Genomic DNA, 21,071 nt, shown 5'->3' on the forward strand with positions numbered 1-21,071 from the left:
GGGCTCGGGTGCAGTTGAGCGGATTGTCTCCTCGCTCTTGCAGCTGCTGTCCGCTTTGTTTTGTGTGCAAATTGATTATTTGTCCACATGCTAAGTTTGAAGCGTTACTTGTGTCACCGTGCTCATAAGGCTGGCAATAAAGCCACTCTGGCATCTGTGAGTTGAGTCCTGACTTGGAGTTAGAGCCACCGTAGAAGCTGTGGTGATTCAAAGAGGATGCTAGTGAGTGTTTGGGATGAAATATGTGGTGTTTTACATATTCATGGGTCAGTACTGTAACTGTGTGTGCGTGTGTGAGTGTGTATTGGAGGGGATCTGTACACTTGCTGGTACACTCACGGGTCACTCCGGGGACCCCGGGGGGCCCTGACATTGTCGTCCTGCTTTGGCCCTCCGTGGTCAGTGACTTACATGATGTGATCCGGTCGCCCTGGTATGGCGAGGTGCGCATGCCCACTAAGAGGACGCAGCGGCTCCATGTGTGTTGAGGCGCATTATTTGGCAACAGACGCGGCAGCGGGGAGGGCCGAAAAAAGAGGATATCCCCTGGATTTCAAAAAAAAGCAACGATTTATCGAGGTTAACTGCAGATTAAACATTCCTTGGTCGACCATCGGCGAAGAACGGGAGACAAAGCTACCGAGTAAGTTGACTTATGTGAAGCTGAAGTTTTTTTAGTGAGGGGATCGAGAGGAGCCTTTTATTCGGACTCGTCGAGAGGAGCCAGGTTTTCCTCCACCTATCTGTGACGATAAAGAAGCTGATGGGCTGTTGAAAAGTAACACTTCTCCGCAGAGCCAAAGGTTGAGCACTGGGGAGGAGAAGAGGGGGGGCTCGCTCAGCCAAAATTTCTTTTATTTAATGTTTCCTCAGGAGCACCGGCGAGTAAATGTGATGGCTGGACTTGATTTGGTGCGGTAGAAGTCGTTTAACGAGGTAAGGATTACAACGTTACATCGCCAGCGGCTCGACGGTCGTCGGCGGCGGCGGCTCAGTCCGTGGGCCGGTCGATGAAATTTATGAGTTCCGACTCGGAGGTTTTTCCTCGGGAGGGGACAGACAGGTAAACCGTCCCGGTGAGCCTCCTGAAGCCGCACTTTTAGGGCAGTATCGCGAAAGTTTGGGGGTCCTTTTTGAGCTCGACGGCTGTCCCGCATCGGGGGTGCGAGCCAGGTCAACGATTCGGGTTCGGTTCTGGTTGTGTGGGGGTCATGTTGACGAGCGGCTTGCCCCGGCTCGGAGGACTTTCAGTAGTTTGGCTTAAAGTGTCCGGCAGCCGCTGGTGGTCACACACACCGAGTGCCTTTATCCGAGCTAAAAGTGGCTTCGTGTTTTTGTTTGTGCGATGTAGCTAATGTTAGCTCGCTAACTAATAACACGCACACCTCCTCCGAGGCGGTGTCAATAATAAAAAAGCCGGCTAGTTGCACATGTAAGTGTGGGCTGGGTTTAGTTTTTAAAGGGCTGAGTTTGGTTTTTTGGACTGTGTACTGGCGGCTGGAAACGTTAATGGTCGACGCCGCTGCCCGCTTTAAGCCCCGTGGCACCAGTATTGGTTCTGCTATCTGGTAGCTAATCTTCCTACTTCTCTCTGTGACAACCGTAGTCTTCCTCCTCTTAAAGCTGAACACACACACACACTCTCACACACACCGCACACACTCCCCTCTCTGTCTCTTCCTCTCAGCCAGACAGGAGCACGCACGCACACACACAGGCGCGTGCACACATTTCCACAGCACGAGTTTTTGCAGCGCTTCGGGACAAAGCTGTGGGCTCAGGATTTCTGCCGTCACACCAGTTCGCCGCTAAATTTGTGCCGTCCGTTCATGCGGACGCGCTGAGGTGGATTTAAAACGTGGGGATATCTAATGGCTGAACGTGACGGAAGCCGGCGTTGCTCATGGTGTGTGCAGCGAGCCACACGCGGACTGACGCCGTGTTGTGACGGCACTGGTTACTCTTGCTGAGTCGTGATCGTGTAGCCTTTAATTGGTTAATTACTTAATTAGTTTTGCAGTTGATTGATTTTCAGCGTCTTATTGCATACCGTCACCTGCAGAGGACATAGCTGACTAATGTCTGCTGACTTGTATCAACTTGCTTTCCAAGTAGCATTAATGCCTGAAAGTGTGAGCCACAATCAGAGTTACTGCAGTGAAGTTCTTCTTGTTAAGCTACATAATCGTCTTTTATTCATTAAAAAATAATTATTATAAAATTAAGACGGCTTGTGAAAATGATCCAAAAATCTACAAATATGTGGTTAAAAGTCTTACTATTGTAAGACTAAGACAGCTATAAAAACAAATCTAGGTTTTCTGTCCGATTCCTATCAGTTTCTGTTAGTTCTCATTGCAACACAATGCAGCCACTTAAAAGTCCCATGCATGCCATGTAAGCTGGGGATGGCATTGTTGCAAAAGCGAGCTGCTGCTTTTAGGAGACTTTTATTGCCTCTTTGTGGTGATCTGGAATGAACCCTCGCTTGTTTGTGTGAACAAAGGCCCTGTAAAGCATTATTTACATGTCAACAGTGTGCAGGTTGCCTTTAGTGAAGGCAACCTGCACACTCAGAGGAGAGGGGAGCGCTTTGGCTGTTGAGCTACCTGTCCTTCCTGTGTAGAAACTGTGCATCTGCAGCGTGATGCAGTAGTAGTACTATCCACCCCAGAGTGATTGTGTTGTTTGTATTCAAATGACAAGACTGAGTGAGTCAGAAACAGCGCATGAATTTTCAGCCATTCCAGAAAGCACTGTTCCAGCGATGTCTCTCACACACACACAGACACACAAGGCTGGTTCAGGGCTGTTGTGCAGTCAGCTACTGTTCTGTAAAGGGTCATCTGCTAGCCACATTTTGAGCTGCTCCACATAACTACTGGGGGTCACAGGGCGACCTGTTTGGTCAAACATCAGAGACGTCATCAAATACGTGTGGAGCAAGTTGCTCCCTAATTGCCTTTTCAGTTCGTTTCGTGTAGATGCTGCTGTGTGAAGCTCTGAGCTCTCAAGATCTGAAGTTATTTAACTGAGCAAGTCAGTGACCCACAAAAGTGAGCTTTGGCCATAACTAGCTCCAAAGCAACATCTTATTTAAGCATACACCTCCGATGACATTCTTCTATTGTGAGTGGGGCCGCGAAGGTTTTGCTTTTTAGTTAGTGCACAGACACTATCATTGCTATCATTTGTTATTCTGACAGATGCAACCAGGTAATGGAAACGAATACTTTGCTGGTTCAGCAGTTTTCCAAGGTAGAGTGGCCGCATAGTTGCACGGTTTCCTGAAGCCCCCGTGTGATGTAGAAATATGTGTTCACAGGGTAAAAGGTCTCTCGTGGGTAAATAAAGTGCTGAACACATACTGCATGTAAAGGTGGACATCAGTGATAATTGAGAGCGAGGCTGCTGGTGTGAGTGAAGATGATTGACTGATAGCTGACAGGATCAATGTGATAAATAACTGCCTCATAGCAGGAGAAAAAGACAGAGAAGACAAAACCCTGATAGTGGTAGGAACCTGATGCTAGATTAAAGTAGCACTTTGCACCTTGATAATGTGGCAGTGATCACTGTGATTTAAATACACTCCAGTTGTTAATGAGATGATTGGGTTTGATTGGAGAAATGTCACAAAAAGGATTCAAATGTATATCAGGCATTTGAGACAGCTGACCAGAGTTGGATTGGCAACTTTCTGGACACTGAGTCAACTTGCATATGTGCCGTTCGTATTACTGTTGGTCAGGCGTCTTACACGGATGTATGGGCCACGTCAATTCTCATTAATGGTCACTTCTTAAACAATATAGTGACATGGGCAGGACTTGTTAGAGGACCAGTCTTGTGGGCATTCTTGTAGTGTGCACATGGAAACCTCCAAAACACAACTAAATGTTGGAAAGCACAGTGTGCACACGGCAACTTTATTGGAAAAAAAATCAAAATTGCCATCATTTTGGAAAATGTGTCTCTGAAAGCAGCAGTGATGCCGTGTTTTCCTACATTGTTGTGTCCCTGTAAAACTGGAAGACCAACTGAAGTCTAGTTTTACAAGTACAGACTTGTGGCTTTAGGACGAAACTGCAAGACATTACATTTTGCAAAACCTGCAGAATCTTGGATTAACTTTGTTCTTCAATGTCATTAAATTACAGCTGTTTATGTTACCCTTTTTTAAAAACACTGATAAAGAGTTTTAGTAATGCAACGACAGTGTGCATTCAGATGTTTTTGTCTAATATCTAATGGGCTTCAGTTGGGTGGCTCATGTGGCTCTTTTAGATTAGCACCTACTCTGCTCGACTCGAATCGGTTTCGGTCGTTTTCCATTGCAATTGAATGCCATCACACTGTGAGTATGCGGCACAAAACAACACAACAATGGAGGACATCGTCTGCACCTCGTCGTTGGTGGACAGTGTCGGTTAGTGTGGAGTCTTTTTCCTTGTATCCGGGGTTCAAAAATGACGAGTTTGATTCTTGCAAAGGAGTCTCTCTCATGACTCATCCAATGACATCATTTTCTGGCCAGTCAGTGGCATGCAGTCTGTTGACATTACATTTTCAGCTCGCTTAGAACCCCGGCTAAGTAGATACTAGCAAAGTACCAGGTACTACCACCTAAGTGTCGAGTAGAGTTGAGTCGAGTAGGTACTAGTGGGGGAAAAAATGGCGTTATCATTCAAGGACAGAAAAATGTAACTTCTTTTCACCAGACACCAAAGGGACAGTGCAGCTTCTGGTCGAAATCAAGTGAATGTTTCTACTTTGGGAAGAAATGCAGATGGTAAACCTTTGGTCTGGTGAAAATGTACTAAAGAAGTGACAATCAACCAGTCAGCCCAGCCGCTGTGAGAATTATGAGCGCGATCTCTCGCTGTGCTGTCAAGTCTTTGCAGTGTCGTTTAATGCTGTTTGAGGATTTCCATCTGATTTGAATATTTAACAGGATAATGTTGTATACAATGTGATTCAGATCATACCATGACACTAATCACTCCGCCTGCTGCTGTAACAAGTGTAATATTGAAGTGGACAGTGTAGCTTTTCCTCTTAGTGTGTGTGTGTGTGAAAAGTGAGCAGTTAAGTTTGGCTATATAGCCTGAATTTGTGAGACATGTAAAGTTCAGTTTTGCTTTCGGTTGCTTTCAGAGGTTTTGCACTGGTTGCATGTGATGTCAAGTTCTTGGGTGTGTGTGTGTGTGTGTGTGTGTGTGTGTGTGCGCGAAGAGGGTTTGAAGGAATTGTGTGTGTAAACTGCCATGAAGATGAAATGTGAAACCTGCCAGCCATTAAAGATCCCCCATTACAAAGATGGGGTCAGTGCCCGTGTAAGGTTGGTGCGGGGATGGGTGGCGTTCCCCATGTCTAATTCCTTCCAGCAGCATCATTTCACAGCTATATGCGCCAGAAATTAATAATGTCATCACAACACCCCACCCCCGCCACACCACACACACAAACACACATACGCACACACTGTATAATGGCCGTCAGTGTGGAAGCCCTGCGCCTGCTCCAGCACCTGAAGGGTTAAAACCAGCTTTAGCTTCTCTCTGTCATACACACACACACGCACACACACTGACAGAGTCACACACACACACACACACACACAAGCTAACCGGTTTAAACCGGTTCTCAGGAAAAGTGCTTTGTGTGTCCCACTGAATCCTGGGAAGGGTCATGTCATGTGTGTCTCAGTGATGTCAGAGTATTATAAAAACTTAGTCAGCTCTCTGCTATCAGGTGATTGCTCTGCATGCTGCATTGTCACCCTGCGTGCATTTTGTATGTGTGCATGATGGATACATTAAGTGCGCTCATTGCTCGCCGCCATAGCCGTTCTGAGAACAGGAAGGGGAGGAGGGGTTGGAAGCGCATACGGTGTGTGTGTTACGGAGAAGTACTCCAGGTTGTAAGGGTTAATTGTAGCGAACCCCCCCCCCCCCCCCTCCTCCTTCCCACACCCTTCCAAAAAAACAAAACAAAAAAAGGAACGTAGCTTCCTGTGGCGCGTCGCTGGGCAGACTGAGGGCCTCCACAGTCCTGGGAGGACTGGCTCTTGATTCTGTAACATAAAGACATAAATATGCATAAGTACATAACTGCGGTGCACTGCTGCTTCTTCATGCTCTTCCAGCAGAGAGCAAGATCCTTTGTGCATCTCTGAATGTGCTGTCTGTTTGAGATCCTGTGAACTTTGAGCACAGGTTGTCTACTCTCTGTGTGTAGCATGCCATATGGATCAACATTTGCCTTTTTACACATTCAATAATAACCAATTCAATGAGTGTGTACACAGTGAACAATAGCGAGCCTTACCTGGCTTTTTGCTATTGCTCTGGATATAAAAATTTCTGAGTAAATCCTTTGTGATCATATCACCAGCATCATTCTTGTACCAAACTACAGTATGTAAGTACGCGGCATAATCAGCACCACTAGTAATGGAAATTATGAGTCATATTCTGTCTTTATAATCTCACACTATACCTATATTTAGGCATATTGGTGTTTAGATATTACAGCATCATGTGTACTTGATGGGGCAGAAAACACCTCAGAGGCACGTGCCCAAATCCAGAGTCATCAGTGGGATGATTGACCCTTTTGTAAGTCTTTTCTTAGTGCACAGGATGCTATTATGGATAAATGGGTCAATATCCACTGATATGAAAAGTGCATCAGAGATGTACAGCCAAACAGTTTGATAGGCCATTATCAAAACCATCAGCATGTATTGACTGATGTGGAGTATCTGCCGTCATCCCGTGCGTCCGCTCTCATTTCTGACCCGACTCTGAGTGATTCAGAGCAGCTACTGTAGGGATAATGTGTGACACTATGTGCCATGTACTGGTGCACTTCTGCGAGGGCACAAGTGCACTCTGTAATGCTCGTCCGCCTGACAGAGCGAGCCGCTGTATGTCCTCATCTCCACTACTGCTGCCATGTCAACATCTGGTGGGGATTGAATCTGGTGTTCAGGGGATATTGGACAGTAATGGATATGGTGCTCCACTCAGAAAGAGTTGTATACGCATCGTGAGCTCCTCGCAGCCAATGAAAAATCCCTCCACGTGAATACGTACATTTCTAAAATATGTGGATTCATGAGTTGTTATGAATATTTGAACAGAATTCATGCTCCAGTGAATTTTCGCTCTACCCCAAGTCCCTTTAACTCTGATTTGATTACGATGTTGTCATAGATGTTTTATCTCTCTGCAGCATTTTTTTTTTCTCTTTGCAGTCTTTCAAAAGACCTTTCTGCTTCTCTCAAGTGCATTTTTTGATTTTCTATTTTGCCCTGAACACTTGAGCACTTTCTGAGTACGCCCATATTTTTCCTAGTGTCCCCCTTTCTCCTGGCTTTTAGTCTAGACTGAGATTTGGAGAATGGGATGTTTTGGAATTATACTTGAGTCAACATCTTGGCTATGTGACCGTGATAATCCAAGATGTTTTGTCTGGGTGCCATTTTTAGAGCATGTCCCCTGCAGCTGGTTCAAGGTCAGTCTTGTCTGCGTCATTATTGAACAACACGAGGACAATCGCAAATGCAGTTGGGGTAAAATAGACACCTTAATTTATTATTGGGTAATAGACCTGCAGGTTTCTCCTACCGCGTTAGCCTTGTGAGAATGACATGTGACTTGGGCTAGAGCCTAAATAAAAGGGGCTCTGTTATTTTTCTTCTAACAGTTCATCATAACCTTTATCTGTCTTACTCGGTGCAGCCCCTCAATTCATCCACTGTCTGAAATAAGCTGGTTTATCACCTTTCCTTATAAGATAGCTTTCTTCTGATTGGCTGCCCCTCACTAACAGGAAGTTTGAAGAGCAGCTGGGTGAGGCTGTTGCACTTGCACTCAGAGCTGTGTGCCTGAGATTACCACATTAAGGATGTGCGATCAGAAGAAATTAAAGTTCCGGCAGCACTTTATTAATTGGCCGACATATTTTACCTTATAGCTCACATCAGGGTCACTGTAAAACATCAAACGCTACACACTCAATAGGATAAATGCAGAGTAGATGAAATGGAAAACAACCAGTCACTGACAGAATACATCCAATTTGCTAGTGTAGTCTGTCTGTCTTTTGGAAACATTCCTCAGATTTTGGGCCATACTGATGTGTCACACAGTTGCTGTAGATTTTTGTAGCTGCACGTCCATGATGTGACCCTCCCGTTCAGTGAACTCATTGTCATGTTTAACCAGTCAGAAACCAGTTTGAGCTTTTATTTGAGATTTGTATAAGGGTACACTGATCATAAAATTAAGCCATGCTCAGTTAATACTGTGGGATCCAAAACGTGCCAAGAGAATATCCTCCATACCATTACTCTATGACCACTGTGAATCAGTGGTATAAGCCAGGATGGTTCAATGCTTTCATGTTATTTAGTCTGACCCAACCATCTGATTGCTGAAACAGAAATCGAGCCTCATAGAACCAGGCAGCCTCCTGTTGTGCACTTTCAGTGATCCTGTGTGAAGTCTCAGTTTACTGTTCTTAGATTCACCCGGTGTGGTCTTCTGCTGCTGTATCAAATCTGCTCGAAGGTTTGATATGTTGTGCATTCAGAGATCCTCTGCATACCTTGGTTGTAACAAGTTAGTGTTGCTTTCCTGTCAGCTCAAAGCAGTCTGGCCATTCTCCTCTGACCTCTGGCATTAACAACGCGTTTTTACTCCGAGAACTGCTGCCCACGGGATATTTTCTCTTTTTCGGACCATTCTCTGTAAACACTAGAAATGGTTGTGTAGGAAAATCCCAGCAGTTTCTGAAATACTCAGGCCAACCCCTGTGGGAGCAACAGCAACGTTACATTCAAAGTTACTTAAATCCCCTTTCTTTCTCAATCTCATTCTCAGTTTGAACTTCAGCAGATTGTCTTGACCATGTGTACATGCCTAAATAAACTGAGTCGCTGCCGTGTTGAGTGATTAGATAACAGTGTTAATGAGAAGTTAAAAAGGGCTGGCAAGTGTAAAGTCACATAAAGATCTGCCAATGAGGCGGCAATACGGCTGTGCCTAATATCATACGATCATAGTCAGTCAAGGCAAAAAGGGAGTGTCCAGTGGAAAACAAGGTGGTATGTGACGCAGCCATGAGCTGGAAAAGTGCAGCTGAGGGGTGGTGTTTAAATTTTGTCTCACCCAACATCAGACATATCCACTCAAAACACTTTGAGGTAGTTTATTCACATTTTTTTAAGTTTTTATTTTTATAAATATATATATTTACGTTGACCCTGATGTAGGCCATAAGCATGTGACTATAAATGGGTAATGTAAATTAAATACAAGGACTTTCACTTTCAGTTCTTTTAGAAATGGAAATATGATTTTAAAAGTTCTGTTTTTTTGACTGAGTAGAATCTTAAATATACCTAAGTGGTGTTTTTCCAACTTCATACAATAAAAATGGACATTTCCTTTTCCTGGAGTTTTTATGCTCCCTATTTTCAATGTAAACTTTTTTTTGTTTTCGTGTCATTTTGGGATCCTGCTTGACTATTGAACACGTCACGTAACACTGTTATTCTTCTTCTTTCTATTTACAGGGGATGTCTGAGGAGGCTGTCCGCCAGACACGCAGCCAGAAGAGGGCGCTGGAGAGGGAGGCTGCCCCACAGTCTGTAGAAACCTCCGATGCCGACAATGAAAGCAAAAAACCTAAACTGGACCCGTCTGAATCGCCAACACAGACCCCAACTAAACCTAAGCCTGACCTTATTCTGGCACAGGATGGTCAGAGCCGGACTAGGCCCGGATTAGAGCATGACAAGGAGCAGGAGCAGGATCAGAGCCCTTTGCCGTTATCTTTAGTGTTACCCTTGACCTCCCAGCCGGTGAAGGATGATCGGAATTGGTCCCAGAGACAGGAGGTGGTCGAACCCGGCTCAGACAATCGGACTGACTGCAATGACAAAGCAAGGGCAATGGACACAAGGAGCCGCGTCCGGCAGGCGGAGCCAAAGGCGTCCGGCGGCATGCTGGCCGCAGGGGAAGTAAAGGCCACTATTAAGGTTGAAGTTCAGACAGGAGAGCAGCCCGTGGACATGAGCACCACCAAAGGGTGAGAAACGGTTCACAGTAAACACAAAAATAATAATGTGAAGGTGCCTTGTGGCTTTTCTGAAGCACTGCCGGCTCCTTGTCTAGACTTTTTGTTCTAAAAACCCACTTATGGGGTTTTAGAAAAGGACAAATGGCACCTTGTTTGAATATGAACGGGCTAAAAATGTTTCAAAGTTACTTTTGTAATCCTGCTGCGTGTGTGTGTTTGTGGCTCAGAGGTGATGCTGAACTTTTGCTCTACCTCCATTTTCCCCCCTCTCCACCACCTGAACCCTAAAAACTCCCCGAACACAAAATGAAGCCGTGTGTGTCACAAACTGGTTCCAGCCGGTTGTTGCCATGGTTTCCACAGTGGAAGGAACAGTGAGGGGAGGGGGAGGGGGGGGGAGAGATGAGAGGAAAAGTGAACGTGTCACGTGATGATGACTTTGAGGTCACGTGACTTCTTTGGAAGAGAAGTGATTAATCCACAGGAAGTGATGATGGCGCTAAGCCCTCAGGAGAGACTAATACACACATGAATAAACACACAGACAGACACAAAAAAAAAAAGACGGCGAGGAGAAGAGACGGGCCGCGTGTCGTCATTTGTTGACTTTACCAAATTCTTATGCTTCACAGAAATGCATAATCTGTGCAATCATAAGGCCTGTCTTATTTTAACAGGAGCATTCCTCCTGCCCTTCAGTCTTTGAGTGCCACTAGTCAAAGTATTTAGGTCATCTACTCTCACATATAGCCTGCAGCTCAACTAGTCACTTTGCAGTAGGAGCTGTAAGTGTTTGGAGGGGAGGCCATGAGTAAAATGTGCATAACGATGTGGTTTTGTAGATAAAAGTGATGACTGATCCCAAAATTCTCCAAGATTTGCTTAGCGTGCCTTGTGTGACGAGTTTACGCGAATGCAGGTCAACTCCAAATGCTTCAAACGCCTGCCCACAGTATCCTGTTTCAACAGGAAATGCGTGCTCTCAAGCAGCCGTTTCATTGTGACTTAAAGACCTTCACCGGAGCTTTAAGTCAGTCACACCTTGCCCCTCCTTGGCATTTAAGCCTGTTCCCCTTGTTGCTGGTAAACCTTCGATATGAATAGAAGCTGTGCGGAGCGCTGTCTGGACTTGTTAGATTACAGCGAAGAGGATAAACCTGTGGTCATAAATTATATTTGTGGTTGAGGAGCAGACCTCCTTAAATACAGGCATTAGTAATGGCTGCCAATACTTGAAGCGGTCGAGTTGTGCTTTATCTTCCTTCAAACTGCCATACACATTCTGAAGCTTCTCAACCTATCCGGATCTGCCACTGCGAACTCGAACGGCGCAGCTAAATCCTGTCTTTAAACTCAAATCACATTTGTGATTTTTCACTGGGGATGCTGATGTTTCAAGAGTATACACATTCATGCACAACACATTCAAATGATGCATCTTTTGAATTTTGACTAGAATAGAGAGAGGATAGAAAGAAGTGAAATGGTCAAGCTGTGGAGTAGGATGATTATAACATCCCTCAAAGTACTGAAGGAACACACTGGATGTAATCCGTACAGAAACATCAATTTAAATGCTGTTATTAACATTTATTTATTTATTTATTTTTGTCCAGGAGTATAAAAAGAGAGAAGCGCCCTCCATCCCCTGAAGATGATGACGTCATCATTTTGTCAGATAATGACTCCCCTAGTCCACCGATGAACGGGCTCAGCCACTTTAAAGAGCTGGACACGGACTTGCTCATGGTGAGAGACCAAAGTCAGAAATCGTGCATTGGAAGATGAGAGCTCGAGACTCACTTAGCTGTGAGCTTTTATAGATTTTAGTACTGGGGGTGCAAGTTTGGACCTCAGAGATGTTGCACTGTGTGGTTAGAGGTGGATTGAGGACTCAGAGGAATCAGGGGATGTTCAGTAACCTGAAGGGATTTCATTTTTTTTTTTTTTTTTTTTAAATTTATTTTTTTGTAACGTGCCGCTGTGCTCTGTTGAATGTAGAAGAGCAGCCCAGCTGAGAGGGAGCGTATCATTAAGCAGCTGAAGGAGGAGCTGAGACTGGAGGAGGCCAAGCTCGTGCTGCTGAAGAAACTGCGGCAGAGCCAAATTCAGAGGGACACTCTGCAGAAGGTAACTAGCAGCTTTCGCCCACATCAACACATCATTGCACTCTTCCACGTGTAGGGATAGATATTGATGGGATAATATTACAAATCTGCCAACAGGTCATTGATCTTTAGTGATTCTCTTCTAGTTCCTGCACAGTTTTCTGTGGATTGTGAAGTATCCCAACGCTGTCACTAAAATCTCCCATAAATGTTACCATAATACAGTCAGTCTATCTGACTGCATTTGAATGTGTTCATGTTGGCAATTTTATCTGTTTCTGATAATACAGCAATTAACAGCGATAAATCATTGAAAATCACATTTGTTGCCCTCTACATAAAAAAAGAAGCTCACTTTAACTCTTTAACATTTGTGCTCAGCAGACTTCCTGTTCAACAAGAATATAACCAGCTGAGTCGAGTCCCCTGAGTGTGCTCATTGACAAAACTTGTTCAGATTGATGCATGTATAAATCAGACAGCAGTTATTTGCCAACCTTCGACTCTCTGAGAGTTAGACTGCAACTGTTTGCAGAAAGGTTTGCCTCATATCAGGTGACCTGTGCAATCACTTTGCGATCAAAAGCGGTCATGGGTGTGCACTTTTAATAACCCCAACTTGCAATTGGTAGCCTGTGTGAAAATTCAATACAGTCAGCAGAGGCAAGGGGGTTCCTGTCACTCATGTGACTGAGCCAGTTGGGAGGTCAAAGGTGTGTTCAGTGTTGGATGATTTCTAGGTTGAGCTGATTTAATGTACGGTCATTTGGCTAACACATATGAGATCAGCCCTCTAGTTCATTATATTCACAATATTTTAATTCATTTATTGAATTTTCAGTATTGTGTTACACGCATCAGGTTAGAAAAAGGAGTCAAGTCTAAAAGACATCAACCCACAATGTGAGTTTGTAAGGGAGCAGCAGCAGCTACAAATTGGCCCTTAACATTAAAAGCCTCTCCTACAATCTCTCACCTACAGCTTCAGATTATACGAGTCGTCTGCACATTTTCTTTTTCTTTTGATGATAATTTGTTGTAAATGACTAAAGTCAAACTTGTCAAAGGTGATGCACAGAAGGCAGAGAAAAGATGGGTCGAAAATGTGAAGCCAATGCAGAAGTGGCTAAAACCTGCATTCTTTCTAATGTCCAGCAGAGGGGCTGGGGGAGGAACACAATGTTCATTTTGTGATGTATACGTTAGGGTTGCTACTGCATGAGCGTGCAGTGTCTTTGATTTATGTGTCAAATCCATCCAAAATGAAATCGGATGAATCCAAAATGCTGGAAACAGCAGAGCACTGTCCAACGGCTCAAGTCACTGTGGTAGGAATCTGTTGTTTACGTACAGACTATGTGATTAAATACATTTATGAAAAACGTTGGTTACAGAAAGATGACACAACAAACCACACTAATTTGCAACTTCTATTAAGTAAAACTGACAGTAACCATGACAACAGCCTCATAATTATTACATAACAAAATAAATAAACGATTTTAAAAAGTGATAACGACTCTCGGTCAGGTTTTATTCAAATATATAGGTTAAAGCCATGATAACTGTTGAATAATGCAGGTGATGCCTTGATGGTGCAGATAAACCATGTGTTACATGCAGTTCATGTCGTTGACAGGGACAGCCGCTGTTTATATGTTGATTGACGATGCGATTTGGTTTATCTAAGCTTGTGCTGTTCAGCAGAGTGAAGCATCGTTTCAGTTTAATATCTCTGTACGTTGTTTTTCAGCCCTCAGGTTTATCTGGCTCATCTGCTCCTCCTCCTCTAATTCGAGGAACAATTGCAAGCAGTAAAGGCTCTCCACAGGTTAATACACTAATATCACACATGCACATTATTTGTTTGAAAGCACAGTTGCACTATAGTTGATGCCACTTCTCACGGTGTTTTTTTTTTTAACTTTTTCTTCTTTAAACCAGATTTTGACAGGGAGGAGTTCGGGTACTGTCATCCCTCCACCCCTGGTGAGAGGAGGGCAGCAGATTTCGTCTAAACATGGCTCCCAGATCATCATGCCACCTCTGGTTAGAGGGGCACAGGTGAGTCATGGGAAAACTCATCCTTGTCAAGTTAATTATAGCCTAAAGGTGTTTCGTGGTAGTGCTGTCTTAAAGAGACAGACTATAGGGAAAAGGTTATATTTAAACGTAGGACTTATGTTCTCTCTTTGCGCCTCCCTCTCTTTCTGTGTGTTCTTTGCTTTGGTGCTTTTTGATGTCCTTTCCTCGTCCTCCGCTACCTTTGTGTCTGTGTTGCCCGTCTCATTGTCGTGGTTAGCCCATCTCTGTGTCTCCACAGCAGATTCAGGCTCTCCGCCAGCAGCAGCAGCAACAGCTGGCTGCCTCTGGAGGCTCGGGGTCTGGTCCTCCTCCTCTGCTGTTGGGTCCCCGGAACTCTGACGCCCAGGGCCAGAGAGGAATGATCCAACCAGGCCTCATCAGAGTCGGCAGCACGCTGGTTAGTATGTCACCGGTCCCTCAATGTAAAAAAAAAACAAAACAAGAGTGGGCAGAGAAGTGATTCACTCTTCCAGGCTGGAAGCGTAGGATGTATTATACTATGAAGTTAAAGTTTTGTTACTTTGTCTAAATTTGATATGTGTAGAGTTCAAATTGCTCCTGATTATAACTGAGAAAGCTGTAGCCACTGCACGTTGGTGTATGTGTTGCCTTCAGCATTTAATATCACAAAGAATCCTAAATTTAACTGATGGGAATTCAGTCAGAAATCTTGAATGATTCACTCAATAACTACTTCTTTCATTGATTATCTACAACGCTGAGGTGCAATCAAGTATGCAGAATGTACAAAAAGTGAAGTCTAAACTGTTGGTTAGCTCACATTTAGTTTTGAAAATAAAACAAATAAGAACCCTTATCTACCAGTCCATAGGAAGCCGGGCGGTTAATGGAAACTGTTACTTGTAGGGGAAACAGGTTGACTAAGATGTACCGTCAGCCTGTAGATGTACAGTCATGTGAAAATGAACACTGCCCATTTCAATAGGAATTCAGAATGCATGTAGCAGCCTGATCAGATGCACTTGGTTAATTGATCATCAGTAAGCGTGAGCACCTTTATGAAAACGGGTTTTGGCAGTTTGCTGGTGTGGAGCATTTAGGTGTGTGTGAACACACACAATGTCACAATCTACTCAGGAGTGGTCGTCCCAGCAAATTCAAGGTCAGACTGTGCAATGCTCAGAAACCTCAAAAAACAATGATGTGCTTTGGACAGACAAGGTCAAAGTGGAAATGTTTCACCATATTTAGCGAAAACCAAACACAGCATATCGGCATACCAACTGCGAAGCACGCTGGTGGAGGGGTGATGGTTTCCTGGTCACTGAGTGGAGCGTGAACACTTCTGTATACCAAAGTATTCTAGAGCTAAATGTGAGGCCGTCTATCTGACAGATAAAGCTTGGTTCAAGTTGTGTCATGCAACAGAACAATGATCAAATCTACAACAGAATGAGTGAAAAAGGAAAGAATCGGGTGTTGCAATGGCCCAGTCAAAGTCCAGACCTCAGGCAGACTGTGAAATGCTACGGTGGGACCTTAAGAGAGCTGTGCATAAATGAAAGCGTGGGACAAAATTCCTCCACAGCAATATGACAGACTGAGGAAGTCATGCAGAAAATGATTACATCATGTTATTGCCGCTAAAGGAGGTTCTGCCAGCTTATTTTTCCACAGGGCTGCATTAGGTGGCAGACAGCAAGTTCTCCCAGTCCTCAATTAAACTTGGAAGAAATTGATTAATGTTCGAATAAAAACTCTGAAGCCTGTTGATGCTCAGGCTCACAAACTGTGCTCAGGCAGATGATGCGCTTCATCACTCATTTGACCAGCTTAGCCTTGCTACTGAAGCAATGAATTTGAAACATAGATTAGACTGTTCAGAATGTGTAGTTACTGCAATGGAGAGTTCATTTTGAGCCAGGCTAACCAATCGTAGAGAAGGGTCCTCTGGCCAGGACAGTTGGCCGTTATGCTGGTGCCTCTTAAACAGGACACTTCTGACTACAGGAGAACATGGCACAGTCACCCATAACAGACTTTTTCTGGAGAACCAACAGGCAAAGAGTAACGATAAAGTCCGGGGAATAAAGTAGGTTGACTGACCAGGTGCGTGTGTGTGAAGTCAGCATCTTTGATAAGTAGCAGGTATTTTTGTAGTCAGATCATCAGATGAGTCAGATTTTGTGTATTGTGTTGTATTTGACATTGGCACAAATGTGAAATACATTGTGACAGAGCTTTGAGACACTATTGTGGTCGGGGCTGAATATTTACACCATGTGTTTCTTCCTGTCTTTGCTTGTTTACGCAGGCCTCTTCATCCAGTTTGAAGGGCTCTTCCCTAGGAAGCGGTGTGTCTGTGGTGGGTCTGAATGACTCTCCGGCAAGCCGTCAGGCTGCAGCTAAACTCGCGCTGCGGAAGCAGCTGGAGAAGACCCTCTTGGAGATCCCTCCACCCAAGCCACCTGCCCCAGAGTTCAACTTCCTGCCCTCTGCAGCCAATAATGAATTCATCTACCTGGTGGGACTGGAAGAAGTGGTGCAGAATCTGCTGGATACCATCCACAGAGGTATGTGTGGATTTTTAGCTTTTGGTGCTTTGCTTTGTTTTGTTGTTATAGAGGTGAACTGAGCTGTGGTTCTACAGAACAACAATGAGACGTGATCACTAAAGGCATTCATAATCAGGGTTGCCAATCGGTCTCCTTTTGCAGCAATTAGGTTTTAACAGTTTGTTCTTTTTTATTTTTTTTTTATTTTTTTTTTAATTTATATTTTTTATTAAGGTTTCAAAAGCAGGCATTCACAGTATGTACATCATGTAAGAATACTTCTTGCTTATATTATCTGCCTAAAAGCAATTGAAACAATCACATAATCCGAAATAAGAAAACAAACATCTTTTTATTTTATATGGTAGTAAAACGAGTATCTCTGGCTACACAGCAATTTTGTGGTATCACGATCAGCTTTGGGAAATATTGATAGACATTTTGGGGCAAGCAAGCAATTAACTGATTAATTAGGAAAATAACTGTCATGTTCCTCAGTAATGAAAATGAAAATAGCGATTAGTTGCTGTCCTCCCCCTGTTACTAATTGGCCTGCTTATTTTTGTTTCTATTGTTCCGAGTGAAGACATCTCCACTATCACCCAGGATTTAAACATCTGTCTGCTTGTGTCTGTTTTTCTTCAGTGCTTATTTGATGCCACACTGCTCTGTCTTTGCTCATTGCCTCTGGGCTTCCTGTCTCTGTTTCCAACCAGGAAAAACGGGTGTAGCCCTGCCCAAGCCCACCATCAGAGAACCTTTCATCTGCAGCCAGTGCAACACTGACTTCACCTGCCGTTGGAGGCAGGACAAGACGAAAGGCGGGGCGGTGCTCTGTGAAGACTGCATGTCATCTAACCAGAAAAAGGCTTTGAAAGCTGAGCATACCAATAGGCTGAAAGCCGCCTTTGTCAAAGCACTGCAGCAAGAGCAAGAAATAGAGCAGCGTATAATTCAGCAGACATCTTCACCAGTCTCCCACAGTACCTCATCATCTGCTTCATCTGCCTCTTCATCACTGAAGGCAGAGCATCTGGTGGCTCAGCAGCTGAAGCAAGTTCAGGCCAGAGTGTCCTCCCTCCAGCACCACCACCAGGCCAGCCGAGGAAACCTCATTCATCATCACTCCATCAAGCAGGTTGGAATCAGGTTTTGTTCTCTTTTTTTCAGAGAACACCTGTAGAGTCAAAGCTGCCGTAGCTCAAACAGCCTTTTTGTGTCTCCTCCCTCAGAGCTCACAGGGCCACCTGTCCCACGGTGTCTCATCAGTGGGGGTGAGAGGCATCCCCCACTCCTTTTCCTCCACCTCCCAGCTGCAGAGCGCAGTGGCGGCCGCGGCTTTGGTCAGCCGGCCAGGTAAGCACGCCCATGTTTCCCACCGCTCTGTGCAGAGTTCAAAGGTGAGCAGCAGTGGAATCCGCGGCCACAGGATTATCAGCGGAGGTAGTGCCTCATCCACTGCATGGAAGAAGCAGAGCAGCAGCAACACAGGTAGACTCACATTAATACCAGCCCAACTCTGACGCCTGACATCTGCTCTCTGTCAAATTCCTGTCTGGTCCAAAAGCAATCCTTTGACACCCCAAATCCAACTTTTTTTTTTATTTTTATCATTAATTTGTCTTCTTTCTAAAGAGAAAAAAATTGTGATCACTGTAATCTTACACGTTAGAAAGAAAATGATGAATAGGAAATGTTTTCGGACAAGGCACCCCCCACCCCACCCCCACCCCTTCTGGAAATGAATCTGTTTTCCTGCTGTAATCCCTCAGTTTGGTGGTTTTAATACTTTTTCCTGGGTCTCACTACTGTGTGTTAGATTAGCGCATAACTCTCATTCGTTTTTCCTTGGTGTCTGTCCGTGCGTTATGGAGCCGTGGGTGGCTTTACATTCAGGTGTTACACAATCATACAGTGTTTTTCGAAATCATTAGACGTAACGCCGCAGTTCTTTTCCACGCCCTGACCTGACCTGCCGCTCTGCTGCATGTTCACAGGAGTGACCATGGCCTACGTGAACCCCAGCCTGACGGGTCACAAGACATCAGCCACAGTGGACGCTCGCCAGAGGGAGTACCTGCTGGACATGATCCCCTCTCGCTCGTCAATCTCGCAGACTGCAAACGCGTGGAAATAGTCGAAGCCGTACTCCGCTACTCATTTACTAGTTTTTTTCCCAAGTTCCTCAGCTCCAATAATACGGTCCACAGCGCCCCCGCAGGACTTGTTAAGCAATTACAATCTCTCAAAGTGAAGAAACGTTCCTTAATTAATACCTTTGTATGATTCTTGTTTTAGTTTTGCTTATTTTCCAATGTTTTTTTTTTTCTTCTTTTGGGGTTCATCGTTATTTGATAATTGTGCAGAAACCATTTTGATTTGACTGGGCAGAGAAGAAAATACTTGAAGGGCTTCCTCTGGGCTCTGTCCTCCAGACAGGGTCGTTCAAATGATGATGTACGATAGACGGTTATGTCTGCTGCGAGTACCTTTGATAAAAATAAGCATTCTGTTTGAGGCTTGTTAGCCCTTTTCTGCCATGATGTGGGTGAAACGCACCCAACCTTTTGACACTTGAATAGTTGTATCACACCCAAGAGTTCACGTTCGACAAAATACACATTTATTTTAAGTAAAAGCAAAATTACCAAGTTGTAAAATTTTCATTACACCACCCATGTAGTTAAAGGTTTGAGTTTACTTTGTATTTACCGTAAGTTATTTTTGTGTTTTTGTTTTTCCTTTTTTTTTTTTTTTTTTTTTTTTTCTTGGACTGATGGTTAAGATCACTCAGTATAATGTGGTTTCCACAAATGAAGATTATTCTAGCTTTGTTTTTTCTTTTCTTTCTTTTTTTTCCTGTTTAACAGCATGCCTATCCTTAAGCCCATTTTGCACCTTAGCTGAAGAAGCGTGGTGTCATTGCTTAATTCATCTGTAATTACCATCTGTAATTTGCTTATTTTATATTGTCAACATTGTAAGATTATTTTGAGTGTTACATCATCACTGAGAAAATGCAAAACTCTGAAGGAGCTGAATTCGCCACACTGGAGCCAGAAATCTTGCCTCCGATATTTATCCATTGTCCACGTGAGACACGGGCTACATGTAGCCTCGACTCAGTCCTTAAAGGAAACATCTTCCAGCTTCCTGGATTACACAGTTAAAGAGTTGCGTGATCACACAATTAAGATTAAGACTCTGGATTACACAAGACCATCGTTATCTTGTGCCCCTCACCATAATGCATAATTTCTCTGCTTTCCAGTCATTTTAATTGCAATGTACAAAGTTATGTTTAAATTTATTTGGTTTACTTTTTTCCTAGCTCCTGAAATAAATAATAAAAAATATTACATTTTAAACTGCTGCTTTCATTTGCTGTTTTGGGATATCACTGTCTCTGTGACATTTTTGCTCTTATGGGCCTAGAATCGAAATTCATACGTATGCTGTTAACAAATATCTATTCATTCACATGGTAGCAACTATGCATGTAGATGTGGTCAGGATGACCTGCTGAAGTTTAATTTGAGCGTTAGAATGAGGAAGAAGGGCGATTTTATTTTTTTAAGGGACTGAATGCAGCACAGTTGTTGGTGCCAAACTGGCTGGCATATTTCACAAACTGCTAATCTACTGGGATCCAGTGAACAGCATTTCTGTTGAAGAAAATACTCTGATGTTAGAGATCAGATGGAGTCTAAAGAATGGCCAGACAGCTTTAAGCACTCATTTCAACAAAGGGCTACAGAAGAGCATCGGTGAACCACACCACTCCAACCTTGAAGCAGACGGGCTACAGCAGCAGAAGACCACATCAGGTATTATTCCTGTCAGATCAGAACAGCAAACTAAGGCTGCAGGTTGCATGACTCCATTAAAATTGGCCAATAGAAGATTGGAAAAATATTGCCTGGGCTGATGAATCAAGATTTCTTAAGATGTTGGAGTCAGAACTTGGTATAAACAACATGAATTTATGGATCCACACTGCCTTGTATCAGCAGATCAGGCTGATGGTGGTGTCTTGATGTGGGGGATGTATTCTCTGTGCTCTTTATGCTCCAATGTACCAACTGTGCATCATTTAAACATCACAGCCTACCTGAGTATTGTTGTTGACCATATCCGTACCTTTAAAACCACAGTGTGCCCGCCTTCTGATGGCTGCTTCCAACAGGGTAACACATCATGTCACAAAGCTCAGGTCATCTGTACTCAAATGGCCTTACAGTCACCTGATCTCAATCCAACAGAGCAGCTT

The 21,071-nt window shown here is 44.0% G+C and overlaps 1 protein-coding gene across 8 annotated transcripts; it reads left to right on the plus strand.

Annotated features, from left to right (window-relative positions):
- The first annotated feature begins 460 nt into the window (after positions 1 to 460).
- On the plus strand, positions 461 to 20,169 carry LOC113011262 (transcriptional repressor p66-alpha). 8 transcript variants are annotated; one of them, XM_026150717.2, is made up of 11 exons: positions 461 to 643; positions 9,587 to 10,101; positions 11,709 to 11,841; positions 12,094 to 12,222; positions 13,954 to 14,031; positions 14,145 to 14,264; positions 14,503 to 14,682; positions 16,561 to 16,819; positions 17,518 to 17,939; positions 18,034 to 18,292; positions 18,799 to 20,169. In XM_026150717.2, the coding sequence occupies exons 2-11, from the start codon at positions 9,590 to 9,592 to the stop codon at positions 18,936 to 18,938; spliced, it is 2,232 nt and encodes a 743-aa protein (XP_026006502.1). In that variant the 5' UTR covers positions 461 to 643; positions 9,587 to 9,589; the 3' UTR covers positions 18,939 to 20,169. The 8 variants fall into 8 exon arrangements, with proteins under 8 accessions (XP_026006502.1, XP_026006503.1, XP_080149480.1 ...); XM_026150718.2 differs by having other exon boundaries at positions 639 to 936; XM_080293354.1 differs by having other exon boundaries at positions 639 to 936; positions 14,527 to 14,682.
- The last annotated feature ends 902 nt before the right edge of the window (positions 20,170 to 21,071 follow it).

Source organism: Astatotilapia calliptera, chromosome 18 (assembly GCF_964374335.1).
Source record: "Astatotilapia calliptera chromosome 18, fAstCal68.1, whole genome shotgun sequence".
Taxonomy (NCBI): Eukaryota; Metazoa; Chordata; class Actinopteri; order Cichliformes; family Cichlidae; genus Astatotilapia; species Astatotilapia calliptera.

Bases quoted from the DNA above. Each gene is read 5' to 3' on its own strand.
- LOC113011262 (XM_080293351.1), top strand. The intron at 14,683-16,560 runs GTTAGTATGTCA...TTGTTTACGCAG, and splicing joins TCAGAGTCGGCAGCACGCTG to GCCTCTTCATCCAGTTTGAA. The intron at 16,820-17,517 runs GTATGTGTGGAT...GTTTCCAACCAG, and splicing joins GCTGGATACCATCCACAGAG to GAAAAACGGGTGTAGCCCTG.